Consider the following 14,358-nt stretch of genomic DNA (forward strand, 5'->3'; position numbering starts at 1 on the left):
TTTATTTCACATATTGGTGTTTCTCATGTTCATTTGTCATAATAAATAGGAATTAGGAAATGATAATACATTATTTATTATTATTTATTTATTATTTATTTATTTTATTATTATTATTTATTATTCATTTTTTTCTTTTTGTTTAACATTCAATATTTTATTTTGTCATCTACCATTTTGTTTATTTTTTCTTCGGTTGTAATTTCAACCGAAGGTAAATAATTTGAATCGGGTTTTTAAATTTCAATTTTCGCAATTAAAGACAATCGATAAATTAATTAGTACCAAAAGGGCGATTCAAAGGTGATAATCCTTCCTTGACCGTAACTAACTCCCAAACCCGACACGTTTTTTGGTACAACGCAGATCAGGTAAGATGGTGTCCAACCCACCTAATTTCGTTTTAAAATGGTCGGTGACGACTCTAACACAATTATTCAAGTCGAAGCTCAATTCCGGGCCCAACCGAAGACGGCCGCGACACCGCCAAGTAATTCAATTCAACCACCTCCGACGAAAACCCTACTTCCAATCACACCAGAGCCCAACGAAGACACCCCCGAGCTCGGCTTCCACCATAGTGCGAGTGCCAATAAACTTGTATAAACCAATAAGCCGACAACCATTATTATCCCGAATGACTCCCTCATATGCCGAATATCCGTCCCGCAGGTCATAGCGCCCATCCGAGTTAAGCTTAACCCAACCCACAATTGGTCGTTGCCATGAGACATTGCCCAGACCGCTCGTTAAAGGAGTGCTACGAGGTAATCTAGATATTTACGTTGGTATAGTGGTTTAGCCTTAGAGGTGGCAAACGAGTCATTCTGATCGGGTTCTGTTTGAGTCATTTTTATTTAGACTTAATTCGAGTCGGGATCGGGTTAGGTCATTTCGGATTTTGGATTTATTCGAGTTTATAGTAAGTCGAGTCGGGTTCAGGTCGGGTTGGGTCATTTCGGGATTCAGTTTTATTCCGGTCTATAGTAAGTTGTGTCGATTCGGGTATCGTGTCAGATTAAATCGGTTAGGTTGATTTCAGGTTGGATCAAACTGGATCGATTGATTTTTGGGTCAGATCAATACCCGATCAATTATTTCCGATCTGGGTTAACTTTGGATCTTCAAGTCAATTCAAGTTGAGTTAGATATAAGTAAAAACAAGTGTATATAGAATTATTAATATATTTTTGCAAAAAAACGTGTCTTTTTTAAAAATATTATCATTTGTGTTCAATGCGATTCAAATTCAATTATAATTTACGGATTTCATCCTTAAACTTTTAACATTTCAATTTCATCCTTGAACTATGACTCTCATTCCAAATTAGTCTTTAAACTTTTGAACAATCAAATTTCATCCCTAAACTATGAATCTAACTCTAAATCGGTCCCTAAAATTTTAGATCTTGCAAATTCATAAAATTGAAATATTCAAAAAGTTTGGGACCAATTTAGGATGAAGATCATAGCTTGGGAATGAAAATGAAATGTTCAAAATTTGAGGATTAATTTAAAATAATAGTCATAGTTTAATTATGAAATTGAAATGCTTAAAAGTTTAGGGACTAATTTGAATGAGGGTCATAGATTGGGGACATATGATGCAATTAATTCATTAATAATTTGATTTAAATAAACTGAAAACTAGGTTAAAATAAGTTATTTTAGTATTTTTTTTATACACTTTAATTCAATTATTGGGTTAAAATCAGGTTAATGTTCGGTTCAAATCGTATTTAGATAAATTAAATTCAGGTTACTTTCAGTTCAAGTTATTTTTAGTTCGGTTACTTTCGGTTCAGGTTACTTTCGGTTTAACTAAAATTCGGGTTAGTTTCGGTTTGGGTTACTTTCGATACTAAAATTCGGTTCGATTCAGTTTTTTTGAGTTTCGGAACAAACTTGGGTCATCATGTTCGGGTCTATTTTAAGTCTCGGTTTTGATAAATCGATTTAGGTAATCAGTGTGGGTCAAATTTATCAAGTTTATTTAGCCTTACCCTATTTTACAAAGGGTCTTGTGTTCAAATTCCCTTGTATACATAATTTTATATTATTTTTATTTAGATTTATATCGAATTTTAATTTAAATAATCGAGTACGAATCAAATTTACTAAATTTATTTACGAAGAGGTGATAGATTACTTAAATTTTGTGAGTACATGAAAAAGATACGTGCAACTTTGGTTTCTATGAGATGATTTTAGGTGGAAAAGCCAACGTGGGTCGGATGAGTTTAAAATATAATATGTTAATATAAGATTAGGAAGAAAAAAAAGATAAAAATGGGTTATAATTATTTTTTTTTTAAAATTGTAATTATTTTGTTGCGATAGAATAATATTTTAGGTTAAAAATGAAAATACTATTTCTCTACAACAAATAATGTAAATTGCATAATTATTCTAGTTACAACTAAACAAAGTTACCGACAAAATTTTTCGATCATAATCAAAGTTATTACAAATTGTATAATATTTTAAGTTGGACACTTAACATTTAAATCCGCGGCAATTTAACATTTTGTGTTGTAACCAAAATTATTATAAATTATATAATTTTTTAAGTTTAACATGTAATATTTTAGATTAAAAATCATCGTAAGTTAATCTTAAATTAGACCGTTGCACTCCGGAACCACCCACGTGGTTTCATGTGGTTCCACTATATCGGAAACTCTGTACATGAATGGAATTGAAGCATAAGTGTTAGCAATGCATGTTCTATTCAGATTTAATAAATACAAGTACCAACTTTGTAACGTTTGAAAAATAGATAGATTAAGCACTAGAATAAAGCTAATTGAGAGGTTCGTTAATTGATCGAGTGATCAAAGATACTTATGTTGTCTTATCTTGTGTGGGTTAATCTTAATATTTAATTAAGAATGAGATACGCATGTCAAGTTTTGAAGAAATTAAAAAATTTCATTTGACAATGAACGCTCCTATATCTCTATAAAACATAGTTTTCAACTAACGAGAAGGGGAGATGAAGAAACAAAGTAACACAGAAAGATGAGGAATTAATGCATTTTAGCATATATATTTAATTACAAATGTTACTATTTCATAATAGTTATTAAATAATTAATGTTATATGTTATAAGAAAATAAATTTTGATTATTAAATACAATCTGCGTGTGCATTGTAAGGTTAAGACATCTATTTATATATATATAAATGATGTGGATTGTGCTAAGCGTCAGAGTATTTTCCTGCAAGAGAAAATGGTGACGGAGGTTGAAATAGTTTCCAAAGAATTGATCAAACCATCTTCTCCAACGCCTCATCATCTTAGAACACACTTGCTTTCCTTTTTGGATCAGTTCCTTCCTCCAATTTATGTTCCTATGGTCCTCTTTTATATGAACAACGAAACCAGCATTCCACCGGCTGATAACATTGCCGATAACTCTAGGAGGACACGGTTGCTTAAGGAATCTCTATCGGAAACGTTGAATCTCTTTTACCCATTCGCCGGGAGGATCGAGGACCATCATCTTTCCGTCGATTGTAACGACGAGGGGGCATACTACGTTGAGGCTAGAGTTAATCATCGGCTCGGGGAGCTTCTCGAGCTCACTGATTCGTCTTATGTTCCTCAACTCCTCCCTGCAACGAGTGCAGGAGGTTATGTGGCCATGATACAAGTCACGTCTTTTGCGTGTGGCAGCGTTGTCGTCGGAACACGTTTCTCGCACATGGTCGCCGATGCAACTAGCATTACATCATTTCTTAGAAGTTGGGCTTCAGTGACTCGTAAATCCGACGACGATGCTGTTTTACCGGATTTCGATGCCTCGGTTGTGTTCCCACAGAATGTGGCATTCTCCAAGGAGGCAACCTCAACACTAATGACCACATTTCTCAAAGAAAGAACATGTAGAACTACAAGAATTGTTTTTGATGCCTCGGCAATAGCTTCACTTAAGGCCAGAGCAGCAAGTTCAAGTTTACCAAATCCGACACGAGTCGAAGTCGTCTCTGCCCTCATCACCAAGTGTATCATCACAACTCTCAAATCAAAATCCGACACCCGAAAATCGACTCTTATAAATCATACGGTGAATCTTCGTCAAAGGGCAGTGCCACAAATCCCAAAAACTTCGATCGGAAACTTCTTATGCGTCGCGGCCGCGCTTGTGACGGAAAACGAGTCAGAGTTGGACAACTTGGTTCGCCTTCTGAGGAAAGCAATAAGGAAAATTGATGGTGATTTGTTGCTGGCCTACAAGGAGATGGAGGATGGCTTAAATATTTCGAGCATATGAAAGAGATCGGCAAGGCATCGTGTGGTGGTGAGATTGATGTTATTAATTTTACGAGCTGGTGCAACTTTGGTTTGTATGATATAGATTATGGGTGGGGAAAGCCGACGTGGGTATGCAAGGCCAGTGCCGAATCAGAAGCTGCGATCGAGAATACGGTCCTTCTCATGGATACAATTGAGAATGGAATCGAAGCATTGGTGTTCTTGGAGGAACAACACATGGTCATGCTGGAGCAGAATCAAGAGCTCCTTGCATTTGCCACCTTAGGACAAAGCCCATTGAATTTAACGATTTAATAAAGTTACCACTAAACAGTTTAATATTTTTACTGGTTGGTAAGAGTATTAATACTTCTGAGTTATTCTGGCTATATTTCATAACCCAAGTCAAATTTAGAACTTTTTCGAATCAGAAATTATCAAAGTCATATTAAATTGTGCTCACTTTTATTGTTTGAGATAGGGCTGTAAATGAGACGAGACAGATCGTGAGTTACTCGAGATCGACTCGATCAAGGCTCGATAAATACTCGGATTGAATAGACTCGACTAGAGCTCGACTCGAATTCTTAACGAGCCGAAACAAACTACTTTATATTCGACTCGAAAATCTGTAAGCAGCTCCAAAATATAATAAATTAAGATTTCATTTTAAAAAAATAAATTATTAATAATATTAATATTTATGTATTATTTATTTTTAAAAAATACAATAAAAATTTCATGTATTTAAGGTTCAAGTTCAAAATTTTAATCGAGTTCAGCTTAAGAATTTTTTTTTCATCTAAAGCCCTTTTGAACTGCTTACGAGCTTCAATTCATGGTTTCAAATTCGAATCAAGCTTAAAAAATTTTAAGCTCACAAATTTTCGAGACAAATCGAACTCAGCAATACTCGAGCTAAACTTAACTCATTTACACCCCTAGTTTGGGGTTACATCGTGTTACATTTTAGTTCATAATTTGATTTCTAAAGTTTTTAATATTATTCTACCAAGAACTCGTCATTCTGCCTGATAAAATGGCCATGGAGGTCGAAATAGTTTCCAAGCCCAGATCTTCAACACCTTAGCACACATGCCTTTGACGATGATTGAAAGAAATAAAATCAGATCAGAACACAAATATATAGCTGTTCTTTTTCCCCTTTTGTCAAAAAGAATATATTTAAAAGCAAACATGAAAACGGTGTCAAAAATTTCCATGTATAAATAGTCCTGATCAAGCATTAAGAGCGGGGAAGCGGTGTTCCGGCCACTTCGGATACGCACGTTTGTATAAACTCATACAAACAGTGTCATGTTGCTGAAGGCCCCCATTGAATACGCATTTCATTGCTCCTGATAAAAGAAAAATTAACAAAATTTACTACTACAATTATATTTGATCAAGATGGTCAAATAGCTACATATTGTATTGTACGTTAGCAATCACGTACCGTGAGTACCAACAGGTTCCTTCACTCGACCACGACGACCACACTTGGTCCACACTTCTACCGGCTGCAACCACATCCAGATTAAGAATGTGAACTGTAATTTGGGTCACAGTAACGTTTATTTTCTCAATTGTAAAGATCATCCTACCTTAAACCATCTCACATCCTCGGGATTATGGAACATATACCGTACCGTCGCCTTTAACTTGGATACCCGTTGCGGATAACTGCACCAAAATATAATCCAAATTAACAAATCCAAACTACAAAAACCGTTCCCTTTAAATAAAAACAAGTAAATCCAGGTATAAGAAACAACAATATCATAACAAATTCAATCAACTTCGTCACCAAAAAAAGAATCCATACCCAGTTAATATAATCTTCTTTAAAATTATTCTATCAGGGTCGACGCTTCTCAAGGAACCAACAGCAGCAACTACAGGTGTACCCACTCCTGCTGCACTCTTGAGAGCAATCAAAGGGAGAGGTGGGAAAGAAATAGGGGCATATACTGAGGCTATTGAAAAACGCCCTGCATGAAGAAACCTTTCCATCTTGTGCTTGTCTGAATTAATATTGTCGGTCGAAAATATCGGTCTGAAAATAACCAGATAGAGATTTCAAAATTTTGGTAAAGTGTCTAAAGAAGTAGAAAGGTATAGAGGCAATTACCTAGCAACAAACTGGCGGAAACCAACATGAAATATGAGTTCTTCCTTAGCTTTAATAGGAGCATCATAACTATCAACCTTCTTTATACTACCAAAAAAATCATATTAGAAAAGAAAAATAAATAAAGTATATTGCTGCTACTCATAACCAGGAATACATTAAAGGAAGAAGATACCTGAAATGAAGCACAGACATCTTAGACTCATGTTGCAGGAGACCACATAATATAACAGGTGCTGTTCTAGAGGCTGCACACAATTTTGAAGCAACATGAAGAGGTACATCCTTGATGTAAAGCCTTGCATATGAACCAACTGGTGCACAATCATCTCTGCCTTCTTGCTCCATTTTTAAGGCTTTTGCAATAACATGCTTCTGTGTTCTTGCAAAGTTATCAAATGCAAAAACTCTGGCATATTCTGGAGGTAGAGATTCCTAACAATAACCAGTTAAACTTTTAACAACTTCATAACATTAACTTCTAACATGGCTTATTAAAATGGTATCACAATAAATTACTTTGGGGTCCCATGAGGATGTTCTAAAGGACTTGAGGCCTCTATATTTCGCAAATCGCTTTCTAGCAGGAACATCTAGTGGAGTATCCACTTCATCTGGAAAATCTGAAATTAACATTTAACCAACAGCGTATTAGCATCTACATTACAAGAGGTGCCCATACATGGCAATGCTCAGAACAAAAACTCTAGTAACCATCCAGAAAACATAAATACCCTCATCTTCAGCATGTGCCTCTTTTATTTTTTTAATCTCATCCTCTATCTGTTCCCTCGTCAAATTCTCCCCTTCCTGCATTTAGCAAAGGAACGTTATTCACACCTTGAAGATTTAAAAGCAAACGATACGATATTGATGCCACATGGAACACGTATATACAATAACATATAGCTGACACTTCCTTATAATTCAAGTAAAAATTACAACAGGACATAAGCATCAAGGAGACGTACCATCATCACTGAATCATTTTCAGTTTCTTCATCCGAGTCCCTTAAGTACAAGGAAGCTTGATCTTCCTCAAAGTCAAGATTATTGGTGCCTTCTTGACTAGGAAAGCCACTTTCTCCTCCATCCAGTACCATGTCATCATCATCTCCATCATCCTCTGCGCCAGAATCCTCTTCATCTGTTTCATCTATGATCCATGCAGCCTGCAAAGGCGATAAGTGATCACAAATAGATCATTATGCATAAATATGAACGAGAAACAGAATGGTCAATAGAAATTGTTAGTCCCAGAAACTGGTAAGAAAAATCAGACCTGATACTCAGAAGTGCCTCGTGGGAGAGATCTTTTCTCATCCTCTTTGCTTTTGGTTTCTATCAGCCTCAGCCATTTCTGCCTCTGTGGGCCATGTCTATCATTACAAAACAACAGTATAAATAGCACTCAACATCCGCTGGAAGAATGTGTAAGTGTGTACATATTGAATATTAAGTAATTAAAAAAACAATTGAAAGCTAGTTAAGCAGATACAAAATCAGTGTGAAGGTTGGATAAAATTCGGTATATGTTTTAACCACATAATTCTCTTAGTTCTATATTACATGTTTGCTGCATGCATGGCAATTACTATTACTCCAAAAAGACCACATCTGACTACTAGTTGAAAGGAACAGTTAAAATGAGATGAAACAATACAAGGAAAGTCAGTATTGAATAAGAATGAGGGGGCCAAAGGGGTAAGTCGATCTGTATGCCAGAAAGCAAGGTGTGACAGATAATCATAATAAGAGCTTGTGAACAAGATATTTAAAGCTTTGATATCCAATTTACCTGTTCTCCGGCAAGTGGATCTGGAACATTCTCAACAAGCAAAGGCTCCTGGCTTAATGGATCAGGAGATAGGGAACAAATTACCTGGAATAAAAAAAAACAGAAATTAGAAGTTAATTACTCACCTCATTGCTACCCAGTACACACAATAATGGCTTTTCTTGCTTCTGAAATAGTGGTGAATTCTCTTAAAACAAAGAGAGTACCTCAGCATCTTGAATGTCATCAAAATCCATAGCATTACGATCTTTTCTAGCATTTAAAGGGAAAGGATCCTTCATGATTTCAATTTTACTCAACTGAAAATCCCCCGCACCAGACACATGAACCTAATGTAAAAAGATAGTAAGAGCTAAGGAGCTGCCACCATCAGATAAACACATAAGGCAAAAGCTTAGAGAGATATAGGTACCAGCTGATTCACTGAGAGGCTGTGGGCACGTGTATAACCAGAGAGAAGAAGAGTACACTTTTCTGGACTGAAGTCATCTGGAACCGTATCAACCTAAAACATTCATTAAATTTTACGATCATAGATTTTGGCACAAACATATAATCTAAAACAAAATTAATGAAATGTAAAAGGATGAAAACCACCCATCCCAAAATTATTTGTCCAACCCATTACTCTTAACTTTTTTATATATGAACATCTCCAAGGCTTACATTGCCAAAATGCCTTTCTTAAAGTTTCCTTATCAACTGTGCTACCCTTAACAAGGTATAAATTCAAGAAAAAACTGCAAGAACCTAGATGTACCTTTTGTGCCATGAGATAAGGCCGTTGATTTCTCCAAAGAGGAGCTGTGAGCCTTTGCTCCTTGAAAAGCCACATGAACTGCAATCAACATATCAGTTGAGAGTGGAAACTGGAGAGAATTAGAAGCGGAAAAATGTAAATAAATGAAGCACAATCATTTCGTATCTGCAGCGAAAATCACCTTGTGCAAGTCATCCTTCGTATCTGCAGGATAAAACTTACAATCCTCTGGAAATTCAGAAGTGAGATTAGAAGTAACAATCTTTTTTGCATCATTTCGCCTTTTAAGCTCAGTAGGTAGATCCTGGAAGAAAAAGCTTCAACCTCAATACTTGCTTTCTTAGTAAAGCCACAAGCATACAAACCATATAAAGTCGTGAACTGGGAACATACACGAATGAAAACGACAGTGCTTGGTAAACCTAAAGACCTGAACACTGAAAGGCAGTGACTTCCAAATGAATCAATATAGTCACATGTGATTTCTTCCGTAGCTGATGCCACAAAAGCAATCAAATCAGCAACCTACAATTCAAAAGGCAATTAACTATAAGGGAGCAAAATAAAACAGAGGGGTGATAAATGAGGTTAACAAAAATTATCATGACAATTTTTACCTTGGCCATTTCCATACACGATAAAAGATCCCCACGAGGAGCTTGCAGTACCTAGAAAAAATAACTTTAAGATTGAGACGTTTGCAAGTTTTTGCACTTAGGGTAATGGCTTAAAAGGTACGTTTTACAAGAACATTACACTGAACCTAAAAAATAGATAAAATGATATCCACCATAAAATTGATAAATCAAAGAGAAGTAAAGCCTGAAACCTATTTACTAGCAGCCTTCATTAACTAATAACATGAAAAAAGGGTAGTGATGCATACTGTTGCTCGTAGTTTGTACTCTGAAGAAGCTACTGTTGATGACAAGGCTCCACTAACTTCTGTTGATAGCAATCTCAAAATGTCTTCAGCAAGTGAACTTAAATCCACAGATGCAGAAAGAGGGAAAAGAAGCTGCGACAAAAGAAACATATAGGATTTTTTTTTGGGGGGATACCTACTAAAAGCAACAATATCGGGAGAATTAATTTATACAACAATTTTACAATGACACGGGGAGGGCTGGCTGATCCACTTGAAGCCCTTTTCTCTTTCAAAACAGCTGCCTTCTTCTGCTCTCTTAGCTACAAAATCAAATAACAATTTCCAGTGAGACAAAATGCATAACACATACTCAAATTTATCATCACTCACCATCTTGCTTCGTTGATGCCGAGCAGCTCGGGCTCCCTGCGCTACATTTCGGCCCGGTTTTGCAATCCGATTCTTATCTAAATCACAAAGAGATTCAAAGAACTATTCAGAAGACAGAAAAAATGCTTAATAGGAAAAATAAAATCATAAAAATAGACTAAAATGAATTAGAGCCATGAAGATGAATAGAGAGGAGCAACCTGTTTGGAGGGTTTTGTGAATGTTCCGAGAAGATTTCGAGGCGAAACGGGTTTTGTGAGGCTTATTGACTTGAGCACGAGATCCTCCCATGGTGAGCTACACCAGGGTTTCAAATAGCGGTGGTGTAGAGGTGTTGCCGAACGCTATGAGACTGAGTAACAAGCAGTATGGTGAAAATCAGAAAATTAAATATAGCAGAGTGATGCAGTATTAGGGTTTCAAAGGCGGCGGGGATATGTGAAGAAGGGAGGGTAGTCTAAAGTAAAGAATTTAATTTACGGTAAAAATAAGGTTAACAAAATAGGAGCCGTTAGATGTGAGTTGTGTTTAATACTTTTGATCGGAACCGCTCAAACTATTATTATTTTCTATTTTGGTCACATCAAATAAATTATTAGTAATATTTAAAAAATTATTTTCATATAAAATTTATTGATAAAATATATACATTTTAAAAATTAAAATTATTGGTATATCTTAATATTACTGTTAATTAATTTTTAACAGAATGATGGTCAAAATAAAAAAAATAATAATATTAGGGACAATTTCGTAAAAGAAACATTGGTGACCAAATGAGAAATGTGGTGACTAACAAGGTAGTTTATCAAAACAATTGAAGAATAAATTCAGGAAAAAAGAAAGGGTAAATTGCATAAATGATCACTAATGTTTGATAAAAAATTTTACTACTGATATTTTAAAAGTAACAATTTGATCGTTAATATTATCGATTTATAATAAATTGAAAGTAGATTGTTAACAGAGCCATTACTGTGATATAAAATGTTAATGTGTCACGTGATTTTTTTTTCGACATCATTTGAACATTCTTATTACTTAAAAGTGACCCTTTCTCTTTCATATTCACTTTCTCCATGTTTGTCTCACTCCTCTCTCTAAAATCACTACCTAAAAATGATGCATTCCCTTCTTTCATCTTTAAACACATTGAAGGCATGCAATTTTCTAAAACTGATTTTCTTTCACTTGTTTTATCGAGGATATACAACTATCCTACTCATTGAATAAAGTATCATGTATGGGCTCTCATGGATTCTCTAGAGTAGCTTTTAGTATTGTTCATTCTTTTTTTTAACATGTGTACTATCAAACCTCAAATTAAAAAAGTTCATCAGAAAAATTAAACACTAATTTTCATGGATTGTCTGGGCTTTGGTTTTGTTATTTTTCTCTTTCACGTAGATTTCGGTCGTGCGTTGCAATTCAGGGTTTGTTTGATTATTATGTTGGGTTTTTTATTTTTTGTGTTGCGTTTCAATTGCAGCATTGGAGGCAGAGAATACTACTGGTTCAAGGTTGCTGGAGGTTCAAAAAAATTGCTTTACGTCCTCTAAAAAATCCCATCACTAAGGAATGCCATCAGCAGACGGGCACACAAGGAACGAGCTCAACCGTGAGTCTCGACTTTTTCCTTTATTATAGCCATCGTTTCACATAGCTTTCTTCTGCTTTCATATTGATAGAAGCCTCTCCTCATAGTGTATTTCCTTGTTTTTTGTTAGCTCCTCGAGGAAAAAATTTGAGCTTCTTGAGAAACACAAGGATTATGTCGTCCGTGCTAAAGCATTCCACAAGAAGGAAGAGACCTTACGGGTAACTTTATTTCTTAATACACCCAATTTATTGCTTCTTAGATTGTAATAGGAGTGCTGGCTATAATTTCATGGTTATATTGTTGGGAAATAAATCAAGTATAAGTAATTTCCCTATAACCAGATTAGTGAGAATGCAAAATAAAAGCGGAAAAATAATACCCGAAATTGATAACGGAGTTCAGCCAATTGTGCTTACGTCTCCGGACTGCTGCAGATCTTTTACTAAGAGAGAAAATTTACAGGTGTTTACAAAACACTCATTACTCACAAGAAAACTCTCTAGTATTGGGAGAAAGAAATGATTTTTGGGATGGTATTGAAGCTAAATGAGCTAGGGTATTTATAGTTGAAACTTAAGGACTTAATCATGTAAATACCCTAAAACCTAGGGATTAATTGTTATTATCCCATTATCATTTTTCAACAAACATCTACCAAACTTTGAAAAACTATTTTTCAAAGAAACATTTACCAAACTTTGAAAACCATTTTCAAAGAAACATTTACCATACTTTGAAAACCATTTTTTCAAAGTTGGTTATCAAACTTGAAAACCATTTTAATACTTTCAACAATCTCCCACTTGAAGACTAATTTTAATCTGTCTTCACACCTCGATCAATGCAACAGCTTTTCTAGTCTTGTTACTCTAGCATGCCAACTGAAGTTGAACACAACTTCAGTTTGTCTGTAGTCACCGTCTTTGTCAACATATCTGCCGGATTTTGAGCTCTACTGATCTTTTCAAGTTTCAAAATCTCATCTTCCAGAAGAGACCGGATAAAATGATATCACAATTGTATGTGCTTTGTCCTGGAATGAAAAGACGGATTCTTTGCTAGATGTATAGCACTTTGACTGTCGCAATACAAGACATTGTTTTCTTGTTTCTTGCCTAACTCTTCCAAGAAACTTTGGAGCCAAACCATCTCCTTGCTAGCTTCCGTAACAGCGACATATTCTGCTTCAGTTGTGGAGAGAGCAACTATCTTCTGTAGTTGAGAAACCCAACTCACTGCGGTTCCTCCTAGAGTATAGACATACCCTATAGTGCTCCTTCTGATGTCAACATTTCCGGCTAAGTCAGCATCTACATAGCCTGTCAGTATCGTATCTCCACCTTTGAAACAAAGTGCTTTGTTTGTGGTACCCCGTAGATATCTGAGGATCCATTTGACTGCTTTCCAGTGTACCTTGCCCGGATTATTCATGTACCTGCTAACAGCTCCCACTGCTTGAGCAATATCTGGTCTGGTACAAACCATGGCATACATTAGACTTCCAATCGCTGAGGCGTACGGCACCTTCACCATGTGTGCACGTTCTTCCTCCGTCTTTGGTGACTGTTCTTTGGAGAGTCTGAAATGAACACCTAAAGGTGTACTTACTGGTTTAGCATCTTGCATGTTGAACCTGGAGAGTACTTTGTTGATGTACTCAGCCTGTGATAATATCAAAGTCCCTGACTTTGTGTCTCTCTTGATCCTCATCCCAATAATCTGCTTTGCAGCGCCCAGATCCTTCATAGCAAACTGCTTTGACAATTTTTGCTTCAAGTTTATAATCTCTTGCATGTCTGAGCCTGCAACGAGCATGTCATCAACGTACAACAATAAAATAATGAAGCTATTGTCGAACCTCTTGATGTAGCAACAATGATCTGCTTGGCATCTGGTAAAACCACTGCTACTCATGAAACTATCGAACTTCTTGTACCATTGTCTAGGAGCTTGTTTTAAACCATACAAGCTCTTCTTCAACCTGCATACCAGGTTTTTCTTGTCTGCCTCTATGAAGCCTTCTGGCTGCCTTATATAGATTTCTTCCTCCAAATCACCATGAAGGAAAGCTGTCTTTACATCTAACTGCTCAAGATGTAAATTCTCTGCAGCTACAATTTTCAACACCAGTCTGATTGTAGACAGTTTCACGACTGGAGAGAAAATTTCATTGTAGTCAATACCTTCTTTTTGCTGAAAACCTTTGACAACCAATCTCGCTTTGTAGCGTTTTCTCCCATCGTGCTCTTCTTTGATCCTGTAAATCCACTTGTTGTGAAGCGCTTTCTTGCCTGGTGGTAATTCAACTAATTCCCACGTCTGATTTGACAAAAGTGAGTCCATCTCATCTTTCATGGAAGACTCCCACTTGACTGAATCCTCCACTTGCATTGCTTCATCATAGCACTCTGGTTTACCATTGTCAGTCAGCAACAAGTAGTGCAAAGAAGGAGAATACCGTTGGGTTGGTTTAGGAATTCTGGAGGAGCGTCTTAGTTCCGGTGTGCCTGGTTCTTCTTGAACTGCTTCAGGACTGATCTGAACATTATTTC

General features: G+C 36.0%; 1 protein-coding gene and 1 pseudogene across 1 annotated transcript; one reads left to right on the forward strand and one right to left on the reverse strand.

Annotated features, from left to right (window-relative positions):
- Positions 1-3,234: 3,234 nt before the first annotated feature.
- LOC120145798 lies at positions 3,235-4,574 on the forward strand (annotated as a pseudogene).
- Positions 4,575-5,437: 863 nt separating this feature from the next.
- LOC120145800 (pre-rRNA-processing protein TSR1 homolog) lies at positions 5,438-10,615 on the reverse strand. Its single transcript, XM_039159523.1, is given in 22 exon segments — positions 5,438-5,617; positions 5,716-5,779; positions 5,864-5,942; positions 6,085-6,315; positions 6,391-6,477; positions 6,566-6,825; positions 6,910-7,013; positions 7,125-7,200; positions 7,362-7,562; positions 7,673-7,718; positions 7,720-7,769; positions 8,189-8,272; positions 8,395-8,517; positions 8,601-8,693; positions 8,949-9,026; positions 9,130-9,252; positions 9,342-9,473; positions 9,566-9,616; positions 9,835-9,966; positions 10,059-10,136; positions 10,207-10,283; positions 10,407-10,615. Coding segments are annotated over 22 exon segments (2,379 nt in total). The 5' UTR covers positions 10,498-10,615; the 3' UTR covers positions 5,438-5,498.
- Positions 10,616-14,358: the final 3,743 nt, after the last annotated feature.

Source organism: Hibiscus syriacus, unplaced genomic scaffold (genome assembly GCF_006381635.1).
Source record: "Hibiscus syriacus cultivar Baekdansim isolate YM2019G1 unplaced genomic scaffold, ASM638163v2 tig00110894_pilon, whole genome shotgun sequence".
NCBI lineage: Eukaryota > Viridiplantae > Streptophyta > Magnoliopsida > Malvales > Malvaceae > Hibiscus > Hibiscus syriacus.